The sequence below is a fragment of the Myxocyprinus asiaticus genome, chromosome 1 (assembly GCF_019703515.2).
Source record: "Myxocyprinus asiaticus isolate MX2 ecotype Aquarium Trade chromosome 1, UBuf_Myxa_2, whole genome shotgun sequence".
Lineage (NCBI taxonomy): Eukaryota > Metazoa > Chordata > Actinopteri > Cypriniformes > Catostomidae > Myxocyprinus > Myxocyprinus asiaticus.
In genome coordinates this window covers 27,752-53,685 of record NC_059344.1, presented here as the reverse complement: position 1 = coordinate 53,685, position 25,934 = coordinate 27,752, and the positions used below count along the sequence as shown (strand labels likewise).

Sequence of the window (25,934 nt, the reverse complement as noted above, 5' to 3'; positions counted from 1 at the left end):
AGAAAGCACATGTTAGTTTATCACTCAGAGACACGGTGGACGGCTCATAAACAGTCCCGCGTTCTTTGATTCTTTAATGGATAAACTCAGTTTGCTGGTCTCACCTGTGATGGCGAAAATGCACAACAGTCTAATTTGGTTGGACCACAATACAGCAAATCAAATTTGTGATAATTAATACCCTGAGTATTAATAATGAGCGGACATGGCGGTCCGTAAACTGTACAAGCAAAAACCTTGAAACACAAGAATAACACACTATAATATTCTATCTCTGCCCAGACGTAAACCTCTTACTTGAATCGCATGAGGATGCAGAATGTGTGTTCATCCATCCTTTAACTCAGACTCGGTTCCTCAAGGCTCGGGTGATGACGGGAGGCCGTTTCCTCGCTCTGTCGGCGGGCGGTACAGCTGCTGATTCTCGGCGGGCTGGCGGAGAAATCAGAAATGTTGACTTGATTGAAGATGGAAAAGAAATCTTTAATCTCTTCACTTCTGCAGGCAAATGGATGAAGATGCGTATTGCTCGGCGGTCTCCTTCGGATCCGTTAGAGTGTTCGGTTGAACACAGAGTAATCTCAACTCATCCAGCGAGATGGAGATTGTATGGCCAGAGTTTCAAGTCGGACATTACTTCCTTGTGCCACGAGACTGCACCTGAGAGCAGCGATGAGCTGTGTCTACCCACGGCGAGCAAAGTTACTGGAAGCAAATCCCGGAAGCATTTCAGAGGTATTTCTACTCCTGATGATGTCATGGTTGAGGTGCGTTCTGTCATGTGCCTCATCCAATAGGAGTTGAGAGTTCGATCCTTTAGTGAGCAAGGCTTCATGGGATTTGTAGTCTGTTTTGGACTCCCTTTGTTTGATTTTGGCGTGGTTTTTATCAGTAGGATTTACAACTTGGTATGTGGGGGCTGAGTTAGGTTTTACGACTGTGTTAGGGGTTAGGGTTTGTCTTCTATCTGAATACATGAGGCCCAACAACATTCACACAGATAATGAAAATGACACATTGGGATTTGCATTTATTGATATTCTCAACTCTCTTGGAGTCAGACAAAATGTGACAGGACCAACTCATCGCCATGATCATACGCTAGATTTAATTCTGTCATATGGAGTTGATGCTGATTCTATAGAAATTCTACCACAGAGTGATGACATCTCAGATCATTACCTCGTCTCTTGTTTGTTGTGATCAGCTAATGTCACTCAATCTACACCATGCTGTCATTCAGGTAGAACTATTCTTTCAACCACTAAAGAGAGCTTCACTAATAATCTTCCAGAATTGTCTCACATACTCAGTAAGCCAAAAAGTCTAGAAGAACTTGATGAAATAACAGAAAATATAAATACAGTCTTCTCTGGCACTCTTGATAGTGTCACCCCCCCTTCGATTAAAGAAAATTTAAGAAAAATGCCTCGCACCATGGTACAATGATCACACTCGTGCTCTCAAGAGAGCAGCTCGGAAAATGGAGCGCAAGTGGAAGAATACAAAATTAGAGGTATTTCGTGGTGCACGGAAGGATAGTGTCTGTAGCTACAGACAGGCACTAAAAGCTGCCAGGTCAGCATATTTGAGCAAACTCATAGAAAATAACCACAACAATCCTAGGTCTTTATTCATTACTGTGGCTAAACTAGATATTCTGTCGCAGCACAATAGTAATGACTTCATGAATTTCTTTACTGATAAAATTGAAATAATCAGAAATAAAATTGGAACTATGCAATCAACTGTCACAGCACCTCAGAAAAAAAGTGTCTCATAATTTTGTTCACGAGCAACTTCAATCCTTTGCTGTCATAGGTCATGAAGAGCTAACAAAACTTATCAAGAAATCAAAAGCCACAACATGGATGTTAGATCCAGTACCAACTAAACCCTTAAAAGAGGTATTCCAAGTAATCTCAGAACCTCTTCTTAATATTATTAACTCCACGCTATCCTTAGGACATGTCCCAAGAAACTTTAAAATGGCAGTTATCAAACCGCTTATTAAGAAGCCACAACTTGATCCTGGAAAACTGGCTAATTATAGACCGATTTCAAATCTACCATTTATGTCGAAAATACTAGAAAAGGTAGTGTCCTCCCAACTATGTTAATTTCTACATAGAAATGGAATATATGAACAATTTCAGTCAGGATTTATGCCTCATCACAGTACAGAGACTGCACTTATCAGAGTTACAAATGACTTGCTCTTATCATCTGATCAAGGCTGCATTTCTCTTCTAGTGCTTTTAGATCTTAGTGCTGCCTTCTACACAATTGATCACAACATTCTCTTGAATAGGCTGGAGAATTATGTTGGCATTAGTGGACTTGCATTAGCATGGTTTAGGTCCTATTTATCAGACCGCTACCACTTTGTATGTGTAAACGAGGATTTGTCAAATCAAACAAAAGTATGGAGTGCCACAGGGATCAGTTTTAGGACCTCTGCTTTTCTCCTTATAAATGCTTCCCCTGGGATATATTATCAGGAATCATGGAATAAGTTTCCACTGTTATGCCAACAATACCCAACTTTATATTTCTTCTAAACCCAACAAAAATACACAATTCTCCAAATTAGCAGAGTGTATCGATGAAATCAAAGATTGGATAGCCAGAAATTTCCTTCAACTCAATTCCGACAAAATAGAGGTACTAATGATTGGACCAAAAACCTCTAAAAATAAGCAGCTAAAATACAATTTGACTCTCGATGGATGTACTGTTACATTGTTTTCTTCTGCAAAGAACTTAGGTGTTATATTTTATACCAATCTGTCTGGGATAAAACAACATTGTACCAAATTTCCTGCATTCTTCCACCTGAGAAATATTGCTAAATTACAACACATGCTCTCTGTTGCTGATGCCAAAAAAGTTATTCATGCTTTCATGACCTCAAGGCTAGATTATTGTAATGTATTACTGGGATGATGTCCAGAAAGTTCAATAAATAAACTTCAATTGGTTCAAAATGCAGCTGCCAGAGTGCTGACTAGAACACTAGTTATCATCATTAAACTGGCTACCTGTTACATTTCATATTAATTTTAAAATTCTGTTAACTACATACAAAGCTTTGAATGGTCTAGCTCCACAGTAATTAAGTGACCTTCTGACATGCTATATTCCAAAATTCTGGCTTGTAAATAATTCCAAGAATATCAAAATCCACAAAAGGAGGTAGATCCTTTTCATATTTGGCTCCTAAACTATGGAATAGTCTCCCTAACAGTGTTTGGGATGCAGACACACTCACTCAGTTTAAGTCTAGACTAAAGACTCATCTATTTAGCCAGGCATACACCTAATTTATCCATCAACTCATAAGTAGGCTGCTTTAGTTAGGTCTGCCGGAACCAGAAACATCCATCATGATCTATAACTCTGCATAAAATTTAATGGCATCTACACTAATATTATTCTATTTGTTTCCATGTCTCAACCTCGGGATTTATATCCCAAGGATACCAGAGCCTGCCAGATCCAGCTCCGTTCCTGCTTGGTGTCAGACTCCACTGCTACGTATCACTGAGAGATGACGACAAACTACAGCCAGTGCTAGCCAGACATCACTTCACTTTTTTGACTTCAGAGGATGAACTGATGCCAACTCCAACTGTAAGACATCGGATACTTTATATGCCACTGCCTGAACCTTGGATTTAGGATGGACCCCACCGAACCTCACCAAAATGACCTGCAGGTTGAACTGCGATGCACCATATAATTTACCTCTGCCTGCATCACCTTTGACTATTGATGGACTACACTCTTGTAATGGAATACATAGACTATCATTTAATTGCCAACAAAGGCCTTCATCAGCCAACTAACAAAGGACAATGCATATATGTGAACTTCTGCAGTTAATCCAGGATGGACTTCAAAGACATTAGTCATTAATCTTAAAGTTCATAAAAAAGATATTTTATTTTTATTTTTAAAACACTGGACCTTAATGATTAATTTACAAATTTAAAACCATGACTTGCACTGCACACAAAGAACTAATATTGGCATTATATTCATGTTGTTTAGCCAGAGGGAAACTGGCCCCCACAGTGAGTCTGGTTTCTCCCAAGGTTATTTTTCTCCATTAACTAGCATCTTAAGGAATTTTGTGTTCCTTGCCACACCTTCAGCTAGCTCACAGGGGCTCTAAATATAATTATTATATAATTATTTAATTTCTATACACATTTTACAATCATAATTAATCAAACTACTGTAAGACATTATAGATATTACGGTTTCATTTTGTTTTTGTTTTTGTTAATGCATAATTTCCTGTAAAGCTGCTTTGAAACGATGTGTGTTGTGAAAAGCGCTATGCAAATAAAATGACTTGACTTATACAATCACACCCTAGGGAGCTACGTCACGGGCTCCATTAAGGTGCTCACTTTCGTGCCTGTCACATCTATTCCTGAACTGGTCTGGGAAGAAAGGAATGGGGGCGGGGCGTGGCTTTGAGCGGCTGCCCGGGAAAGCATATTGTCATCTCCGCGTCAGCCTGTGACTGGGCAATTGTCCCCGAAGGGAGGAGCCCAGCTGAGGCTTCCGACTGGACAAGTCCGCTCTCCGATGCTGCGCTCGAGAGCTCATCACTTTCGTGGGCTCCGAATAAGAGGTCGAACTCCCCGTGAGATGAGCCGGCGGACTCATCCGGAAGCCCGATCGGGGCAGACGAGCGTGCTGGGGAATGGGAGGTTCGCGGGGGGATACCCGGAGGAGGCGGTCCCATTGGGCTCCCCAAATAGCCCCCAGTGCTAGCCGCGCTGGCCTCATACCCGTGGGTAAAAGGACCGATGCGGGAAGCCTCTGGGGTGGCTTGCTTTCTTACGAAGGTGAGCCGCGACCACATTGTTGCCATGGAAATGTCCTCACAATGAGAACATGACCATCCACGAACGCTGTCTCCGCGTGAGCAGTGCCCAGACATGAAAGACGGTGATCGTGACCATCAGAAGGTGAGAGATAACGAGTGCAACCAGGAATAACACACAATCGGAAAAGCATCTTTAGAAAGATGCGTCTTTAAAAAGACGTTCCGTGTGTGCCGCTCTTTTAGAGAAATATACTAAAAAAAATTGCTCAGGCCTTGGTAAAAAAAAACAGGCTCCGATCAGCCATGGGCCAGGAGCGTCTCTGCCATCTAAATCTAATGTCTATTAAGAGTGACTTTCTCCAAAAATAAGATTTTACTGATGTTATCACGGACTTCTCAGCAAGAAAAACAAGGAAGAAAAGTTTCTTCAGGTAGGCAATTTTAATTTACTCGTACATGAGTTCAGATTAAAATGTCTATGTATTGACTGAATGGGCATACTATTGCCTAGGGGCCTTTGGTTACCTTTAGGTGCCCCTGCTCCTTTCAGGGAACCAGGGATACAGTGACAACCTTATCGTTGCCTTTCAAGTTGGTCATTTCAACACTGTGTCATAGCTGACACTAGGGGAATGTATACCATCATACCGTGCTACTGATTCACATGCACAATGATGGCTACTAGCCATAAGACTGTAGGAACAAATTAATTAATAAATGAGTATACATGGCAATGACGCTAACCGGTTTGGGAAACACATCACAGGATGTTTTAAATCACTAACGTGTGTGAATAAGGATATAAGGCACTAGCCAGATGGGTAGTGAAAATTTATATAAAGAGACCACTGTACTGTGGCTTATGGGATGACCATGTATAAATAAGCTGGTATTTAGCAGTGTAATACAAAGATTAACTCTCCTTAACAGTAAGCACTTGGGGAGAGAGAGAGAGGTAACAACAAGGTTATAAAACCTAGCAAAAATGCTAAGGAAAGCCCAACCAGCAGCTAGGCAAATGTCTTCTAAGGAAACACCATTAATCCATGCCCATGAAGTGACCATGCCTCTAGTGGAGGGAGCTTTAACTTCAATAGGTCACTGTATGCCTTGTGAGTCATATGTGAGCGCAATGGCATCTACGATCCAATGTGAGAGCCTTTTTTTGGAAATGACAAAATCCTTTAATGCGAGCTGTGACGCAGAATATGATCTGATTTGACAGTTGTAAGGGGGTTCAGTGGAAAGGAGGAGGCGAGAACCGGCTTGACAACTTAAATAATATTTGAATAAACAATTTAAACAAAACACACAACCAAAAACACACAGTACAGCTGCCTGTAATTCTCTCTCTCTCCAACTGCCGTCCCCGGCTGCCTTTATCCCTCGCGCGCCCCATCAGGCTGATTGGGGACCGGGTGTGTCTCATTCCAGCCCAGCCCCGCCCTCCTCGGCTCTACAACAGTATCAGGGTAATAACCTGTCCCTGAATGGATTGTTCAAAATTTTTGACACGTAGCCTTTTTTGGGTTTGATAACAGTTGTTGACCATCAACACTTGCTTCTGATTCTTGCTTCTTGCCAAAGCAAGAATCAGCACAGTCTTTAATGAAAGTATGCATAAACTAACTGTATCCAGTGGCTCAAACGGTGGGCCTGCGAGTGCTTATAACAAGTGCTAAGTCCCAAACCGGAACAGTAATGGGGCGAGATGTAGAGGTCTTCATGGGTCCACCCTAACCCGAGGACCTGAGACCCGACCCAGGACCCATACGGATTCGGATCCACATTTTATATGGTCAGCCAGGTCAGGGTCGGGTCCCATTCTATTGCTACGGGTCCCGGTTCTGTTTAACATTATTTGTAATACCCGAGTCAATCCGAGAAGACCCGGCCATGACCAGACAGCGCTGATGATGATGGTGCTGTGTGTGTTGTAACTTGCAACATTGTAAAATTAGGATGAGAAAATGCGGGCTGGGAAATAAGGTGAAAAATGGAGTGGAGCCACAACAAGCTGAGTAATGTCAGAGGAAGAGTGGAATAAAGCACATGTTAGCAGATTAGCAATGCTAAAGTTAGCAGCTGTGGCAATGAACGAGCAATCATTATTATAGTTCAAAAGGGCAAACAGTCGATGTAATCTTATGCGAGATACAAAAAACTGCAAAGCTGATTCTAAACAAGTCACTTTATCCATCACAGTGACAGCCACAGGGGAGAAGACTAGTAACGTTACATTAGGTAAGACACAAAGTTTTGTTTTCATAACTTGTAAATTAACTTGTTAATATCAATCAGCTGTGAAATCAGTGTCGATCGGGCATGTGTCTCCCAGCCGGGTCTGGTTCCCAGCTTTCAAATAATAGAAGGTTCCGGCATTTCTCTGTTTTGCATGGATACGGGTCCAAGCTTTCAAATAATAGATGGGTCTGGTTCGGGTCCGGGTAGTATATTTCTGGGTCTCTTTGTGTTCGGGCACAAATGTTTGGACCTGTGAAGACCTCTAGCAAGACGATCTCAACCGCCTCATGCCATGTAAGAATTTCGCAATAAAAGGATGTCTGCCTACTGACAGACTGGATAATGTGACGCGTCCAATTACTATGGCAGCAACATACACTTTAAGCGTAGAAAGGGTTAGTGTAACCAAGAGCTCTATTAACTCTGGAAACAATGGGCAATAGGGCCATTCTGGAACAACTAGCAGTATAGTTTCCTCGTCCTCCCAAATTTTGCACAATACTTGGTGAAGCAAGTGGATGGGAGGGAATGCATATCAGATCAGTACATGAAAACCTGGCAGGAAAAGTGATCAGTGCTATAAATGCATGTAGTTCCAGGCAACTTACTTGCCAGGTTGTTTGTGAATCTGCCCATGTGCTGGAGATCCGTTGCGCAGGGCTCCAGAACCCGTGTTTGAAGCATCTGTCATGACCACTTTGCGTCTGGACACTTGACAGAGTGCCATGCCCGCCTGGTAGAATGTGGCCGTTTTCCAAATGGTTAACGCAGCTAGACAGCAGTGTGATACCCAGAGGCAATTCTAGATGCACGGTGTAGTCAAGTGCACGTTCTGCATGTTTAAGAGATGATACAGGTGTCTGTCACAGTGATGCTGTTCTGGCAGTTCTGGCAGGGTGTGTCAAATACGGTTGTCTGTGGCATCCTTTCGCTCATGCAAATTGCATTCAGCAGCGATTTTGTGAGGATGTTTGTGCCATTGCCTAATCTGCTTAATTTATTTCGTAAATCAGGCGCTAAACCAGCACAGAGTGCGTGCAAAAAATGGCGCTTTTACTGGGAGCAATTCATTCTTAGTGAATCTGCCCCTGAATGACATTGCAATCTTTTCTAAAGAAATTTAAAGTAAACATGAGAATCCATAAAAATTTTTCTAAATGCACTAATGGGCATTGCTTGCTAAAGCCTCGCAATGACAAAAAGAGTGCTCACTTTAATGGTCATGTGTGCCTTTATTACATGTTTATGTCCATAACTCTCATTTTGATTTTGCATGACAGATGTGTACTCATGATATAAATTAAGAAGTTAATCTCACTGTAACATTTCTTTCATAAAACAGTGGTGAAATATCAAAGCTGGAGATTAAGCCTTTCTAATGAAGTAGCTATATTTTGTCGCGATTAAATAAGAATTGTATGGAGAATAACGTGCCATGAATGTCCGAGTCAAGATTCATTCCCAGGAATGAGATCTGGCGACTGGGCCTAAACAAGTTCTTCAACCAGTTGACTTGAAGTCCCAAACGCTCCAAATGTGCAAGCAACAGGTTTCTATTTTTGCAGGCTTGTTCTTCTGACTGTCCTAAATGCAACCAGTCATCAAGTTAATTCATAACATAAATGCCACTCTGCCTCAGCAGAGCGAGCACCCCATAAACACATTTTGTGAATGTGCGAGGAGCTGAATCCAGAGGGTGGGACTTTGAAAAGGTTAGCAGTCCCCTCGAAGGTGAATCTCAAAAATGGCCTGTGATGAGGGGCTATGTGCACATGTAAGTAAGTGTCTTTCAGGTCAATTGACACAAACAGTCCATAGGTTGAACATGAGACAGAATTTGCTTCTGAGTAATAATTTTGAACAGAATCATCCCGAGTGTCCAGTTCAAGTGCCTCAAATCCAAAATGGGATGTAATCAGCCATACTTTTTGGTGTCTAGAAAGTAGCGGCTGTAAATGTAATCATCGTCCATCGATATCGTCTATATCACATCTTTTGTGAGGAGATTCAATGTCTCTGAATGGAGAACTGATGCATCCTGCACTGTTACGGTGGAGGAAATAATACCATTGAAACAAGATGGTGCCTTGATAAGTGTAACTCATAGTCTTGCATGATCATCCTCAGCATCCAGCTGGAGATGTCTGGAAGATGAGCCAGATGACACAGGGGCGCCTCTATGGATGGCTGAGCACCACTCGCCCTCGGGGAGTGGTCGCTTTGTGTTGAGGTATGAATAGGAAAAGATAGTTTGCGGGTACTCGGAAGGGATGACCCATGTTCTCTTGGGTGAAGAGAGCGAACACATCAGTGGGCTCTGGTCCCCACTTTGTGCCGGCAATCTCAGGAATGCTGCTTCGGGTTGGCGGGGGGCCTTCTGCCTGTACGAGGGCACCTTGGGACCGCAATCTTATGCTTGGGATAAGGGGGTTGGGACCTCCTTGGGGGCTCTGTGTCCGTTTTCCTTGATGGTGGTGTAGCATGCGCACTGAGTTTGCATTGCCGTTGTCAAGAGGAAGACCGTGAGTGAGTCTTAGGTGCTGTAGAGAGCACTTATGGGGTCAACAAACAGGCCCTGTTGAGACACCAGGGCATCTAACAGCATGGTTTTGTCCCTCTCATGCATCTTTAATAAATTAAGCCAGAGATGGTGCTCGGCAGACACCAGGCTACCTATTGATCTGCCGATGGCTTGGGTGGTGATCTTTGTAGCCCGTCAAGCCATTTCAGTGATACAGTGCAAGGACTCGGTATGTGGCTCGCTCGCATCCATTTTCCTGATCAGGTCAGCCTAGTAGGCTTACAACACTGCCATGGTGTGTCATCTAGCTGAGAACGCTCAGGCGTACTGGGAGTAGGCCATTCCACCTTGAGGTCCTCAACCGGATGAGAGAGCACCTTAAACAGTTTGGTTTTAGAGACTGCAGCTCAGTCTTCCTCTTCTCTGAGAGCAGTGCCGGTGAGCTCATCCTTCCATTGTGTCCAGACATCTTTTTTTTTTCAGATTAACATTTTATTGGTTGCTCCTCCAGCATGACACGTTATAAACAAAATGCAACAAAACACTAATGTTCAGAGACATCCATTATCCCCCTTAAACCCCATTATTTCCCTTCCCCCTCCCAATCCCCAACCCCTTTCAAACACCCCTGTGGCCAAGCCCGAGTACACACACAGATAAAAATAAAATACAAATATATATAATATATATATATATATATATATATATATATATACACATTTAAAACTATAAGTCCCTCTCCACTGCCCCTCCAAAAATACCAAGTAACTGCCCAGCTTTTTTTCAAACAACTCCCGGTTGCCTAGCCTTCTATGCGACACCTTCTCAAATGCTGCCACCCTGCCCATCCTGAAATGAGGGCACTCCAGCCGACTTCCATCCCTTAAGGATGACCTGTCTGCCAATCATAACATCGGATAGGACCCAATTTTTTTGTGTGATTATCCCCTATATTAATGACTGCCCCATCACCTGAAAATGAAATTTGAGTGCCCAATACGTCACACATAAAACTCTGAACCCTCAACCAAAATTCTTGGATTTTAACACACCACCAAAAAACATGGGTTGTGTCCCAATCTTCTGATTGGCATCGCCAGCAGGTGGGTGTGTCTTTAAGACCAAGCCTATACAATCTAGAGGGAGGTCCAATAGAATCGATGTAAAATCTTAAATTGCATAAGGTGCACCCTTGCATCTCTAGATGTAGACTTGATGTTTTTTAGAATCCTAGCCCACACTCCTCCTCCAATACCAAGTTTAAATCTTTCTCCCATAATCTCTTGAGAGAAGTTGAAGCTCCATCCCCCAGACTCTGAATTAGCAGGGAGTAATACACTGATGCCTCATGACCTTTTCCAAAAGCAGTAATCACCACTTCCAGAGTATCTGCCGCTTTAGGAGGGTGTGTGCTACTCCCCAAAATAGTACAAAGCAGGTGGCGCACCTGTAAATACCTAAAATACCGAGATCTGTGAATCCCAAAATGTTGAACCAAATTTTATAAGGATCTCAAAACTCCACTCTGAGATAGGTCACCGAGTGTAGTAACTCCACTCACAATCCAGTCTGACCAGCAGAAAGGGAACTTATTAATACATAATTTTGGGTTCAGCCATATGCTCGAGACAACATTTAAATAAATGTCCGAATTAAACACTCTGGACGCTTTTGTCCATACCGAGTGCAAATGTGAGATAATGGGGTGTAACTTAACTTCTCCGGTTAGTTTGATAGAAAGGCTTTACAATGGTGAAAGATGGGCAAGAACTTCCTGTTCAATACAAAACCAGGGAGGGGCTCTCTCAGGTGGAAGCAACCAATGAGCCAAATGTCTAAGACCGAATGCATAATAAAACAAAATCTTGGGTAGGCCTAGCCCACCTTTGTCAATCGGCCTATGCAGCTTACTGAAATGTAATCTAGGATGTTTACCATTCCAAATGAAGGACTTCGCTATGCTATCAAATTGCTTGAAATAAGAGAGGGGGACATCTGTAGGAAGAGACTGTAGCAGGTAGTTGAATTTTGGAATACAATTAATTTTAATAACATTAACCTTCCCAATCATAGATAAATGTAATGAAGCCCACCTGCCCACATCGCTCAAAAACCTTTTTATTAAAGGGTTAAAATTAACTAACTAAATCACACAAATTTGCTGGGAATAAAATACCCAAATACTTAATGCCCTGTTTTGGCCACTGGAAGGAGCCAGGCTGAAAAGCCGTTACCGGGCAGTACACTATCAGAGCCAAAGCTTCAGATTTAGACCAGTTAACTCTGGATCCCGAGAACTTAGAAAAGGAATTAACAATTCTGTGGAGGCAAGGCATAGATCTAATAGGGTGGGAGACGAATAATAAAATATCATCTGCGTAAAGCAAAAGCTTTATGTGCCATACTGTAACGTGTGCTGGCTGCTGGCAATGATGAAGACGAAGACGATGATGAAGATGAGAACCCAAGTGCAGTTTATTTACAAAAGTGAATCCAAAACCCTAACTATAAATGTGAAACATGAACTTGACTAGACTTAAAACTTGACATAAGCATAACATGGCTTGATTTGGCTAGAAAGAAACACATCCACATACATTCAATAGTTGACAACTAGACAATGCAAACATGAGGGCTTAAATACAAGACATGGGAGAACATAAACCAATGAACAAACAGAACTCATAACAAGCTAATTAAACAATAAACCAATGAAAACATGACACATGAACATGGAGGGAAAACAGAAATCACATGACAAGGGAAACAGGAACTAAACATTTCAAAATAAAAGACATGAATCAACAAAATACACATGACATATCCCCCCCACTAAGGGGTGGCTCCCAGCACCCCAACACATAAAAAAAACACGTAAAACATGACATAAATTCAAAGTTCTGTAGGGAGCGGGGGGGGTGTCTTGAGGCGTGGGGCGATGCAGAGTCCATGGAGGGTGGAGCCATGAGAGGCTCGAGGGGCGGAGCCATGGAAGGCGGAGCCGTGAGAGGCTCGAGGGGTGGAGCCATGGAACTTGGTGCCCGGAGAGTAGCCAAAGACTCGAAAGGCCAGGGTGGAGCCGATGGCAGGGAGGACCAAGGCAGTGCTAGAGGCTCGGAGGAGCAAGGCGGAGCTGGGGGATTGGAAGACTGAGGTGGAGCTGGTGGGACTGAGGACCAAGGTGGAGCCATAGGGAAGGAGGTCCCTGGTGGAGCTGACAGATCGGAGGGACGAGGCACAGCCTGTGGCATGGAGCAGGCTGAGGCGTTGCTGTGACGTAGCATGGAGCAGGCTGAGGCGTTGCTGTGACGTGGCATGGAGCAGGCTGAGGAGTTGCTGTGACATGGTATGGAGCAGGCTGAGGCGTTGCTGTGACGTGGCACTCTGGCTCGGCGGCGGCCATGTCGTGGAACTCTGGCTCGGTGGCGGCCATGTCGTGGAACTCTGGCTCGGCGGCGGCCATGTCGTGGACCTCTGGTCACATGACACATACCTCCCACCACCACCCCTGGAAAATCATCTTCCTTTCTTATTGTGGCTGCTAATGGTTCCAGGGCAAGACAGAACAATAATGGGGAAAGAGGGCAACCCTGCCGGGTGCCCCTATCCAGAGTAAAATAATGTGAAATTAATCCATTTGTTTGTACCACCGCTACTGGGTGTCTATATAGTAACTTAATCCATCCAATAAAAATATCCCCATACCGTATATTTCCAAAATCTTAAAAAGATAATCCCATTGTTCCATATCAAATTCCTTTTCGGCGTGAAGTGAGATGGCAGCGACTGGAGTCTGATCATTCGCCACTGACCACATGATATTGATGAAATGCCTAATGTTATAAAGGTGGGCCACGAATAAACCCCACCTGATCTATATGTATAACAGATGTCATAAATTTTTGACAATATTTTTACGTCTATCTGGATCAAGGAAATTGGACGGTAACTCTTACACTCACTTGGATCTTTGTCCTTTTTAAGATTCAGACTGATCCGGACTTGTGTCATGGTTGGTGAAAGCTTTCCATTCATTAATGATTCTGTGTAAACCTCTAACAAAAGTGGAGCCAGTTCTGTAGCATAGATTTAAAAAATTCAAATCCGTCTGGCCCGGAGCCTTGCCTATAGGCAACGCCTTAATTACCTCGCCAAGCTCCTCCAAGGTTATTTCAGAATCAAGAGAATTTTTTTGCTCAGTTGTCAGATTAGGGTGCTCTAATTGTTTCACAAAGTTTCTAATATCTTCATCAGTAGACGAAGACGTGGAACTATAGAAATCAAGATAAAATTCTTTAAAAGCATTATTAATATCAATGGCTGAGGTAAATATTTCACCACCAGCAGATTTCACTGGGGGAATGGTAGAAAAAGACTCTGCTTTATATATCTAGCCAAAAGCTTCCCTGCTTTATCCCCCAACTCAAAGTATGACTGTCTTGCCCTGAATAGCCAAAACTCCACCTTGCGTGACAAAATAGGATTATATCTGTATTTCAATGGGTCAATTCTCCGAAGCCATCAGATGACATTCGGCACTTCAGCTCTGCCTCTGCACTTTTAATATTCCCTTCCAACTCCACAAGTTCTCGTGCTTTGGATATTTTGGTGAATGAGGCATATTCTATGATCTGACCCCTAAGAACCACCTTAAGTGCCTCCCAAGCCACACCCACAGAGGATACAATATAAACACTGATTTCAGCCTTTAACATTTGTTGGAATTCAGGATTTTGCAAAAGGGATACATTAATGTGCCAACTATATGATTTCTCTTTCTTTGTATGTGGCAACACCTCTAAACACACCAAGGCATGATCTGAGACTAAGATGTTTCCAGTTGAGCAATCAACAACAGATTAAATGAGGGATTTATATATATTTATATATAAATCTATTCTAGAATAAATCTTATGGACTGATGAAAAATATGAATAGTCCCTACCAGATGGCATCAAAAGTCTCCAAATATCTGTAAGGCCAAGATTTTTACACATCCTGTGAAGCGTCAGTGTTGCTCTAGGGGGCTTCAGTATGATCAAGGACTGAGTCCATCAATAGATTAACCCTCTGGGGTCTGAGGGTGTTTTGGGCCGTGGAGAAGTTTTGACATGCCTTGACATTTGTGCTTTTTTCAGTTGCTTAAAAAAATATTAATGGCTAAAGTCTGATAACACTGTATTCAGCACAAACTGGGCTACAATAAAATGTGAGCAACATATATGTACATGTTTGTATTTCTGATAAAATAACGTTTATGCGTGTTTTTTGAAAAAAACAAAAACAAATTTTAAGTCACTGAAATAAGGCCATATAACACATACTAAACATTTGTTCAAGAGACTTTTGAGAACTGGATCTTGTAGCCTAGAGTTTTTGCTACAAAATGGTGTGAAATCCATCTTGATCACTCATTCATACAAAACAATATAGTCTTTTAACTTTTGTAAGACACTTTTAGTGTTAGAAAGGCCATATGCGAGGAGGCGTGGATGATCATGAATATTGATGTGATTCACACCTGAGGAGACAAAGACACCTCCCCTGAGAGAGAATGAATGTGAGGAGACTTAATGATTGAATGTATTGTTTGTAGCTTATTCACAAAATCAAGTTTAAGTTAAAATAAGTAATCTGACTATACCTTTTCTTTACATAAAGACTTTACTTAAAAACTTTAGACCTACACTTCCATTTAAAAGTTTTAGATCGGTAAGATTTTTTAATGTTTTTAAAAGAAGTCTCTTCTGCTCACCAAGGCTGCATTTATTTGATCCAAAATACAGCAAAAACAGTGATATTGTGAAATGTTTTTACAATTTAGAATAACTTTTCTATTTGAATATATTGTAAAATGCAATTTATTCCTGTGATCAAACCTGAATTTTCAGCATCATTACTTCAGTCTTCAGTGTCACATGATCCTTCAGAAATCATTCTAATATGCTGATTTTCTAATATGGGCATATTTACAGCACATTTTACACATTTACACCCGAACAGGTATTTGCAAGCACAAGCTTCGTTGATGATAATGAGGCAGCATAAACACTAGTTAAAATATAATCTAAACATTCATATTATTTTTATATCATATTACATATCATATTTATATCACACAGCATAAAATTTAAATACCAGCTTTAGCCGAAACAACATTTAAATGTAACTAAAACTTGCCTATACATATTTCAAATTTCAATACTTTGAATACTGGCTGGCAAGTCTGGAAATAGTCCAACTAGTAAAATATGTACGTTTATATAAAATAGCATGTCAACTAATGTAAGTAAAGACTTACTCATCCGAAATTGTATCCTCGGCTGGATCAAGTCACTCTTCAAAATGCAAGCGTTACTCGTTGGAGTCCCGCTCTTCTTCTGAGGAAAATGTGAACTCTTCATCACTATCCAGGAGCTTCCTCACCTGTGTAGCATGCCATCTTCCAAACGCGCAGAAAAGTGAATGAACTTGATGCTTTTTAAGGCAGTGTTGGGGGCGTTTACCATTTTCATTGATCGCCTCAGCACATTACCGTATGAATAGCGCACTCTGCTGGTGGGTGTGATCACATTAGCGATAATTAGCTGAGCCAGGAGAAACTGTACATCTTATTTGTTTCATACAGATTACATTGCAGGAGAATATTTGTTTTAAATTTGAATTTTTTTATTTAAAAGTAGACATTTTAAGCTTTCTTTAGACATATGTTTCATGTTTGTCTGATAAGTATTCACAGTTTCAGTTAATTTTTTGACGAGTTTCAGAAAGAAAACTGTTGCTAATGGAACAGTTATGGAACAGAGTGTATCAAATCTCACCGGTTTATTTTATAAAAAGTATTAAAACTAGTAAAGTGCGCAGAGCTTGCCGTTCACACATCCGATCCTCGCATGGCGTCACATGACTCCGTGTCCAAGCATCTTCTTCAGACACCATTTCGTCCTTATCCTTATCATCCAGCTCATCATCCCACCCTCGCATGTCTCCCCTGTGAGCCACAGAAGGAGCATGGTGGGAGGGGAGGGGACCAGCCTCACCCTTCAGAAAGAAGGGGAGCGGAGAGTGAAGTATTTTGAGTCTCATGTGCTTACAGTGAACTAGAGGTGGAAAGAAACGAATTACAACTACTCTCGTAACTTTTTAAGTATAAATAAATAATAGTACTTTTACTTGATGTAACGGGTAAAGGATGGGCAAGCAGGAGGTGGGAACTGGCAGAACATAAACTTTAATGACATAAACTCAATTTAAAACAACATAAAACACATAGACGCACACACACACAGCGGCCGTCACAACTACCAATTTCTCTCTTGTCCCCGGCTAGCATCCCTGGCTCCTCTTTATCCCTCTCCTGGTGATTGGGCTAATTCACCTTTGCTACAGTTATTTTTCACCACAATTACAAAGTACAAAAAAATTAATGGGGACTTAGCTTAAAAATGCCACCGAAACTGACAAAAATGCCACCAAAATTGACAAAAATATCCCCGAAATTCAAAATATGGAGGGAAAAAATGCCCATACGACGAGTTCCAGTGTTTTATTAATAATATCTGATATAGTTACAATTACATACATTGTGATCTTCTTTTGACTTTTCACTGAACATAATTTTTTTCCTGCCATCCAGTTCCTCGCACCATCGTGCGCACAGATGGGCTATCCACTTATATCAATCCACATTAGTTCGGTATTGTACTCCCGTGTTAAATTCTGTAACCGTTCGCTCCTCTTGTTCAAAATAAACTGTCCTAGTGGGTAACACTGTCGCTCACAGTGCTGTACTGTACTTTCCTGTCCTGTGCTGCTGTTTATCTGTCTGAAAAGCCTCACCCGGTAGAGGCCAAAAGTGCACAAGGGATGGATGTTATATAAAAAAGGTATGAGAAATCACAAAACATAATGTAACCAAATGCTACAATTTACTTAATAATAATATCTCAATATGTTAAATAACCATAATGTTAATCAAGACTTTATTATTACAACTGTAATACAATAATTTGTATTCAGAACAACCACTTTTAGCGTTTAAATCAAACCATATCTCTCACGAAACATTGTGTGAAATGTTTATTTTTGCCTTATTTTATTCAGCTGGCATGTAGGAGTTGCTAACAGTTTGCTTAATCATCTCATTCCATATCTGGATAATTGCTGCAATATCATAGAAGATACATTTCCTCTATGATATTGCATTAAATTAGTTTTGTACAGTATGTTAACTTAATAGCCAACATACTTGGACATCCGTGAATGAGAATAAACCTGAAATAGGAATGTGTTTCAGTCACAATGCACATTATGTAGTTTAGAGATGATTTAGAGACATTTATAATGTTGCAAATGGCTATTTCTATTAAATAAATGTTGTATTCTTAAAATGTTCTGTTTGTCCAAGAATCCTCTTGCAGCAATGCAGGTCTTTGGCATTTAGAAGCTGCTAGTTTAGGACCTGTGAGGAGGTTTCTCAAACTAGAGACTGTAATTTACTTGTCTTTTTGTTGTGCATCTGGGCTGTCCACTTCCCTCTCTATCCTGGTTAGAGATTATTTTTTTTAAAACAGTAGTGCATGGAATAGCCTTTATCTCTCTAAAACAATAGACTTTAGAAGAAGAATTTCAGGAGAAATGTAATTAAATGTAAAAAAAAAAAAATATTTTTGCCTATTTTTAACCCACAATTTGACTTGCAAGTGTAAAGCAACTTGTAATAACTCAATAACTGTATTGTGGGAAAACAACCACTGTAAAATGGGGAAAACCCCATTGTATTGTGATTTCTGCATGGTAGCACAACCATTTTCAATTGTTCTAATAATAAGAACATTTTCTTGAGTACCAAATTAGCAATTTAGAATGCTTTTGTAAGGGATAGGTGACACAGTATTAGTTTTCCTCCACAGGTAAAAAAAATGGAATAAATACCACTTAAAACTATTATTTCAAACCGTAATAAGGCTTTTGCAGAATTTTGGATCAACTGAATGCATTCTTGGTGAAAGGAAGCATCAATTTCTTTCAAGAACAAAAATGTCTTTGTGTTCTAAAAATGGAAGCATGTATACTATATATAACAGAATTTTTATAAAGTAACTTGTAACATAATTACTTGAATTGTTTTTCAGCAAACTACTTATTTACTCTTACTTGAGTCATAATATTTCTCAGTACTTCTACCTGTACTCAAGTGAATAATTTCTTCAGTAGCAATAATTTTACTTAAGTAAAAAAAAATCTGTACTCTTTTCACCACTGCAGTGAATGCAGTCTGACCCACCAAGCGCCGCCTCTGCAGGGGCTTGACCCAGACAGAGAACACAGCAGTCATGCCCATCAGATAAGGGGATAAACGGATCACACAGAGGGATACATTATGAAATGCCATCTTGAAAAACATGTCTTTCAGTAAACTGCTCTTTTATAATTGTACACATTATGCTGTACAAATACACACAAACACATCAAAAGCAGTAGCTTTTATGTACATGCTACAATAATTCCAAAGGATACAATACCGATGAGGAACAACAGGCCTTAAAATAAACCAGTTGCTGTGAGTGTAATGGCAACGTTGAAATGGCTGACTTGAAAGGGAACTGTGAATTAATTAATTTGTAGTTACCATACCATACCATATTTGAAATGATATTTAACATGGTAATACATGTAAGTGTACTCTAAAATATTGTTTAAAATATTATGTTTAATACAATACATGTACTTGTAATTTAAACTATTGTTAAAATTACAGTGAACAACAATTTAATTGTATTTTCGTCTTATTTTTATATTAGGTACTGTGTGTACATTGGGGTGTTTATGTTGCATTTTATGTTGTTTAGCTAATGTTTATGTCATTATTTGCATTGAATGACACTGCATGGTCTATAGGCATACAGGGAGGGTCATGCTTAATTACATTTAAGTCATTGTGTGGCCTTCTGTTTTACCACCTGTGTTACTGTGGTGGTTATCAGTACAATTAAAAGTAGCCTTCAAAACAGATTTCCAATTGGTTGGTTTGTCAATATTGCAATAATATACGTATATGGTTCTGAACTGTAAAACATATAGGCACCAACATCACATTCTAGGGCCTGGGTAGCTCAGTGAGTACTGACACTGACTACCACCCTGGAGTTGTGAGTTCAAATCCAGGGTGTGCTGAGTGACACCAGCCAGGTCTCCTAAGCAACCAAATTGGCCCAGTTGCTAGGGAGGGTAGAGTCACATGGGGTAACCTCCTCGTGGTCACGATAAGGGGTTCTCGCTCTCAATGGGGCGCGTGGATCACAGAGAGTAGCATGAGCCTACACATGCTGGGATTCTCCGCGGTGTCATGCACAGCGAGTCACATGATAAGATGCGCGGATTGACTGTCTCAGAGGCGGAGGCAACTGATTGAGGTGAGTAACCGCGCCACCACGAGGACCTACTAAGTAGTGGGAATTGGGCATTCCAAATTGGGAAAAAAAATTATTTATTAAAAAATAAATTAAAAAAACATGACATCCTGTAAAGCCTGATATTAAGTCACTGTATTTTTTGCAGTAAAGTTCTGGCAACCACAGCTGTCAGTTCTTTACTGTAAATTTAACAGTAAATGGAAATGTTTTAAAGTGTATGTATGAAGAATGGGCTGTTTGTATTTTCCAGTGACATGATTTGTGTTGTTTATTTTAAATTGCTTTGGTAAGAAAGCATCTGTTAATAAATATTGTAATTATAAAGTCAGTCTGAAGGTCTCATTGTTGTGGGAATGTGAACTTTGGGAACAAATACAACCATCCATTTTAGATCACTGAGTCACTGAGCACTAAAAGAGACACAAGTGAGCTGCTCGTGGACCATTTTATCTTATCGAATCTCAGCAAGTACGAGTGTACAAACTACCTGCACTGGTATTTCAGAAGAACTTTGGTATGAACACACTCCACACTGACTAAAATGTAATCCTCCTGTAGTCCTGGTTTCGCCCAAATTCAAACCATCAGGGAGGAAACAGGAAATTGTAAATCTCCCCAATCTACACTGATGAAACCACTTCAGTAGTGAAACATCTAAAAGAAGATGGACTACTTTAAAACAGATAGCAACGAACAGTTTTACTGTTCTGGGTTATTTACTCAAAAAGAGTAATACACAACAGATTAATTACTTGTCTAAAATTTTTTATCAGACTTCTTTACTTTGGTTACTTTACAGTGAAGTCCTCATTACTAGTTACTTTGCTTTTTAAGGAATATTCTGGGATCACTACAAGTTAAGCTCAATTGACAGCATTTGTGGCATAATGTTGATTACAACCAAAATTGATTCTTCCTGTGTTTTCTTTAAAAAAAGCAAAAATGGAGGTTATAGTGAGGCAGTTATAATATAAGTGAATGGGAGCAGTTTTTGGATGGTTTAAAGGCAGAAATGTGAAGCTTATAATCTTATAAAAACAATTACATAATTTTTTTACTGTATTATTTGTGCTGTAAAGTTGTTTAAATTGTCTTTTTATGGTATTTTTAGGGTTTATGGTGTTACATTATGGCAACAAAGTTGTAGAATTGGATATATCTTTACATAGAAAACATTTGTAGGCTAAGTGATTTATCACACTAAAATCATGTTAACAAATATTGTTTGAAGCAATGAGTATTTTTAAATTTATGGATTGCCCCATTCACTTCCATTGCAACCCAGATATAAATGCGGCAGATTGCTACATAGACAACCACAAACTTTTAAAACATTTTATTCTGATTATTATTTATAATAAATATGTATTCATAATAATATGTATAAATTTGTAAAATCACAGTAAGGTACAGCCTAAAGTGGCTTATTATTAACCCAGTTTTGAATCTGTTATATTTTTTATGGATATTAACACGCTAATGTTTGACTCTGTACCTTGTACTGGTAGTTTGGACTGAGCTGATTCCAGGGTTCAGGGTTACCGCTCTTGTTCCAGCTGCAGGTTTAGAAGAAGACGGCAGCCAGATAAAGAACTGTTTATATACTCAATAGCCGGAAATGCATGTTATAGTATCAGTATAACATAATGATGATCTATAGAGTGGAAATCATGTTCTTACGTGACATGAGGTCCTCTTGCGAGACGAAACAAATACAGGAATGCTCCACTCATTCCCAGACAGATAAAGAAAAACTGTGGGACGAGCTGCAAAGACATCATGGTTTATGATTAGCTTTTTTTTTTTTTCAAGTGTTGTGATATTAAGGGTAAGATGCGTCATCAAAAGTATTTGATGAGAATATTTGAGATCAGGACAAACTGGATTACTGGCCACACAAATCCAACAATCCTAATGTCATGTCTTTTGAAATGTTCAGATATGTCTAGTATATAGGCAAAAAATCTAGTATTTTTATCTTGTTTTTCAGTAAAAATATCTAAACTTGTTTTAAGCATAAACCCCACCATATTTTGTTCGATTTCTCTGAAAACAAGACTTAACATCTTATGTTATTCTGCTTGTCAAATAACTTTTCTTGTTTTAAAGATATTTAGATATTTTTACAGGAAAACAGGACAAAAATACCCAGTAAGAAAGTGATTTTATTCAGTGAATTACAACACTACACTGTTTGTCAGAGCTGGATAAATGCTTTTCACTGATTTACACATTTATTACACTACAAAATAAGCTGGTAATAGTTAAATATTTTAACATAAATGTTTGTTATTTAATCAACCCTTAACATAAAACTCTTAAGAAAGAGTTTAAAAAAGGAAGTAGAAAATAGATACCTACTCCGGGATGTTTCCTAACCTGATCTCGCACTGTGCGGAGCATCTTCACTGGAGAATAAGCAGAACTGTGTGTGTGTGTGTGTGTGTGTGTGTTTGTGTTACAACTGCTGAGAGAGAGAGAGAGAGAGATAGAGAGAGAGAGAGAGAGAGAGGAGGTCCTTACTGTAATTACATTCTGACATGAGCAGACTTATTAGGATAGTACAGAAGCATTATAGTAACTATTTGAAAAAAGAATAAGATGGATTTCAGAATAATATTTTGAGAGATAACAAACACTTACTGCATTGTGCATTGTGTCGCAGAGTGTATCAATGAAATAAAGGTTGGATGGCCAGAAATGTCATTCTACTCAATTCCGACAAAACAGAGGTACTAATTATTGGACCAAAAACCTCTAAAAATATGCCGCTAAAATATCATTTGACTTTCGATCGATGTACTGTTACATCATCTTCAACAGTGAAGAACTTAGGTGTTAGGTGGACTCAAGATGGTGCAGTTTGGACTCAAGATGGCGCTGCGTATGGCTGCTGCGTTGCGAGCTCCAACACAACATAGTAATGTTTTGTTTGTTTTGTTCACAATTCTTATGTTTTTTGTCTTGGATGTTGTCTGCCTTATTGTCTACGACAGACAAACACTTTTGGACATTGGTTCAGCAATCTCACACCATAAACCGGACTTCACATTCCTCAATGCCGACCCGCTGTTTACAAACATGCAAGCGGAGCCCTTTGTCTGGGCAGCACGGCCGCGGAAACGCAGGAGGAAAAGGGGAAACAGAGCCGGCGTTCTCATCAGAGTAAGACGCCGCGCAAATCGACCCCCGCTACCACTATTCTACTGGCAAATGTTCAGTCTCTGGATAACAAGCTCTGCGAGCTGAAAGCGCGGATCTCTTTCCAACGAGATACAAGGGACTGCTGCATTATCTGCCTAACAGAAACTTGGATGTCTGCAGAGATTCCAGACTCAGCCATTGAACCCGCGGGGTTCTCCGTGCACCGAGCGGACAGAGCGAAAGACCTCTCAGGTAAAAGCAGAGGCAGGGAATTAACATCATCACGGACTTTAAAGGGAATAAAAACTCCACCATGAACACCGCTGCCTCTCTACCGGATGAGCTAAATACTTTTTATGCTTGTTTCGAGGTAAATAACACCACCCTCGCGGAGAGAGCTCTCGCGGCTGAAGCTACAGAGGTTAGTTCACTCTCCGTCTCTGTATTGGATGTAACCCGATCCTTCCGACGGGTGAATATCCGCAAAGCCACTGGCCCAGACGGCATTCCGGGCCGCGTCATCAGAGCGTGTGCGAACCAGCTGGCTGGTGTTTTTACGGACATTTTCAACCTTTCCCTCTCTTTGTCTGTAGTCCCCACATGCTTTAAAACATCCACCATTGTGCCTGTTCCAAAACAATCAAAAATAACTTATTTAAATGACTGGCGTCCTGTTGCTCTGACCCCCATCATCAGCAAATGTTTTGAGAGACTAATCAGAGATTACATCTGCTCTGTATTGCCACTCTCTCTTGACCCACTGCAGTTTGCTTACCGCAACAACCGCACCACTGATGATGCCATTGCATCTACAATACACACTGCTCTCTCCCACCTGGAAAAAAGGAACACTTATGTGAGAATGCTGTTTGTAGACTACAGCTCAGCATTCAACACCATAGTACCCTCCAAGCTAGATGAGAAACTCCGGGCTCTGGGCTTAAACAGCTCGCTGTGCAGCTGGATCCTGGACTTCCTGTCAAGCAGACACCAGGTGGTTAGAATAGGCAGCAACATCTCCTCATCACTGACCCTCAACACTGGAGCCCCGCAGGGCTGTGTTCTCAGCCCACTACTGTATTCCTTGTACACACATGACTGTGTGGCAACACATAGCTCCAGTGCCATCATTAAGTTTGCTGATGACACGACAGTGGTAGGTCTGATCACTGACAATGATGAAACAGCCTACAGAGAGGAGGTACACACTCTGACACACTGGTGTCAGGAGCACAACCTCTCCCTCAACGTCAGTAAGACAAAGGAGCTTGTGGTGGACTTCAGAAGAAAAGACAGAGAACACAGTCCCATCACCATCAATGGAGCACCAGTGGAGAGAGTCAGCAGCTTCAAGTTCCTGGGTGTCCACATCACTGAGGAACTCACATGGTCCGTCCACACTGAAGTCGTTGTGAAGAAGGCTCATCAGCGCCTCTTCTTACTGAGACGGCTGAGGAAGTTTGGAATGAACCGCCACATCCTCACATGGTTCTACACCTGCACTGTAGAGAGCATCCTGACTGGCTGCATCTCCGACTGGTACGGCAATAGCACCGCCCACAACCGCAAAGCACTGCAAAGGGTCGTGCGAACTGCCAGACACATCATCGGAGGTGAGCTTCCCTCCCTCCAGGAAATATATACAAGGCGGTGTGTGAAAAAAGCTCGGAGGATCATCAGAGATTCCAGCCACCCGAGCCGTGGGCTGTTCTCACTGCTGCCATCAGGTAGGTGGTATCGCAGCATCAGGATCCGCACCAGCCGACTCCATGATAGCTTCTTCCCCCAAGCAATCAGACTTTTGAACTCTTGATCTCCCACGATCAAAATACATCAGCACTGCACTTTATTACCCTTACTCTTATATCTCACACCGGACTGTCATAAATTATATTATTATTATTATATTATGTTCTCTCTTAACAACTGACTATCATCTGACAGCCTGAATGTCAATACAGTACAATACTGTACATTCTATATATATATATACTTTTTTATATATTTGTATTTTTTATTTTTATTGAATAATGTGTTTCTATATAGTGTGTATTGTATACTGTACAGTGTATGTTATTATTTGTATACTGTTGAGTTTAAATATGTGTATAACAGATGTTTAAATTGTGTGTTAATTTGATGTTATTGTAAATTGGTATATGTCTCATCACTGTCACGACTGCTATGTTGATCGGAACTGCACCCAAGAATTTCACACACCATTGCACTTGTGTATATGGCTGTGTGACAATAAATTGATTTGATTTGATATGTGATACCAATCTGTCCTTTGAAAATCAAATTACCAATGTTTGTAGAACAGCATTCTTTCTCCTAAAAAATATTGCTAAATTACGACACACGCTCTCTGTTGCTGATGCCGGAAAACTAATTCATGTGTTCATGACCTCAAGATTAGATTATTGTAATGCGTTACTGGGAGGATGTCCAGCAAGATCAATAAATAAACTTCAATTGGTTCAAAATGCAGCAGCCAGAGTGCTGATGAGAACCAAGAACATTTTATCATCGTTACATTGACTACCTGTTAAATTTCATATTAATTCTGTTAACTAGGTACAAAGCTTTGAATGGTCTAGCTCCGCAGTACTTAAGCAACCTTCTACCACGCTATATTCAATCACGTTCATTACGATTGCAATATTCTGGCCTGTTAATAGTTCCTAGAATATCAAAATCCACAAAAGGAGGTAGATCCTTTTCATATTTGGCTCCTAAACTATGGAATAGTCTCCCTAACACTGTT

General features: G+C 40.6%; 1 protein-coding gene across 1 annotated transcript in view; it reads right to left on the bottom strand.

The window, feature by feature from the left end:
* LOC127442505 (NADH dehydrogenase [ubiquinone] 1 alpha subcomplex subunit 4-like 2) overlaps positions 1-22,472 on the bottom strand; it is a 29,330-nt gene extending 6,858 nt beyond the window's left edge. The window contains exons 1-3 of the mRNA XM_051700591.1: positions 22,385-22,472; positions 21,704-21,789; positions 21,519-21,579 (exon numbers count right to left, since the gene is read on the bottom strand). Coding sequence (XP_051556551.1) covers positions 21,519-21,579; positions 21,704-21,789; positions 22,385-22,426 — 189 coding nt within the window. The 5' untranslated portion in view covers positions 22,427-22,472. The remainder of the gene's footprint in view (positions 1-21,518; positions 21,580-21,703; positions 21,790-22,384) is intronic.
* Between the last annotated feature and the right edge of the window lie 3,462 nt (positions 22,473-25,934).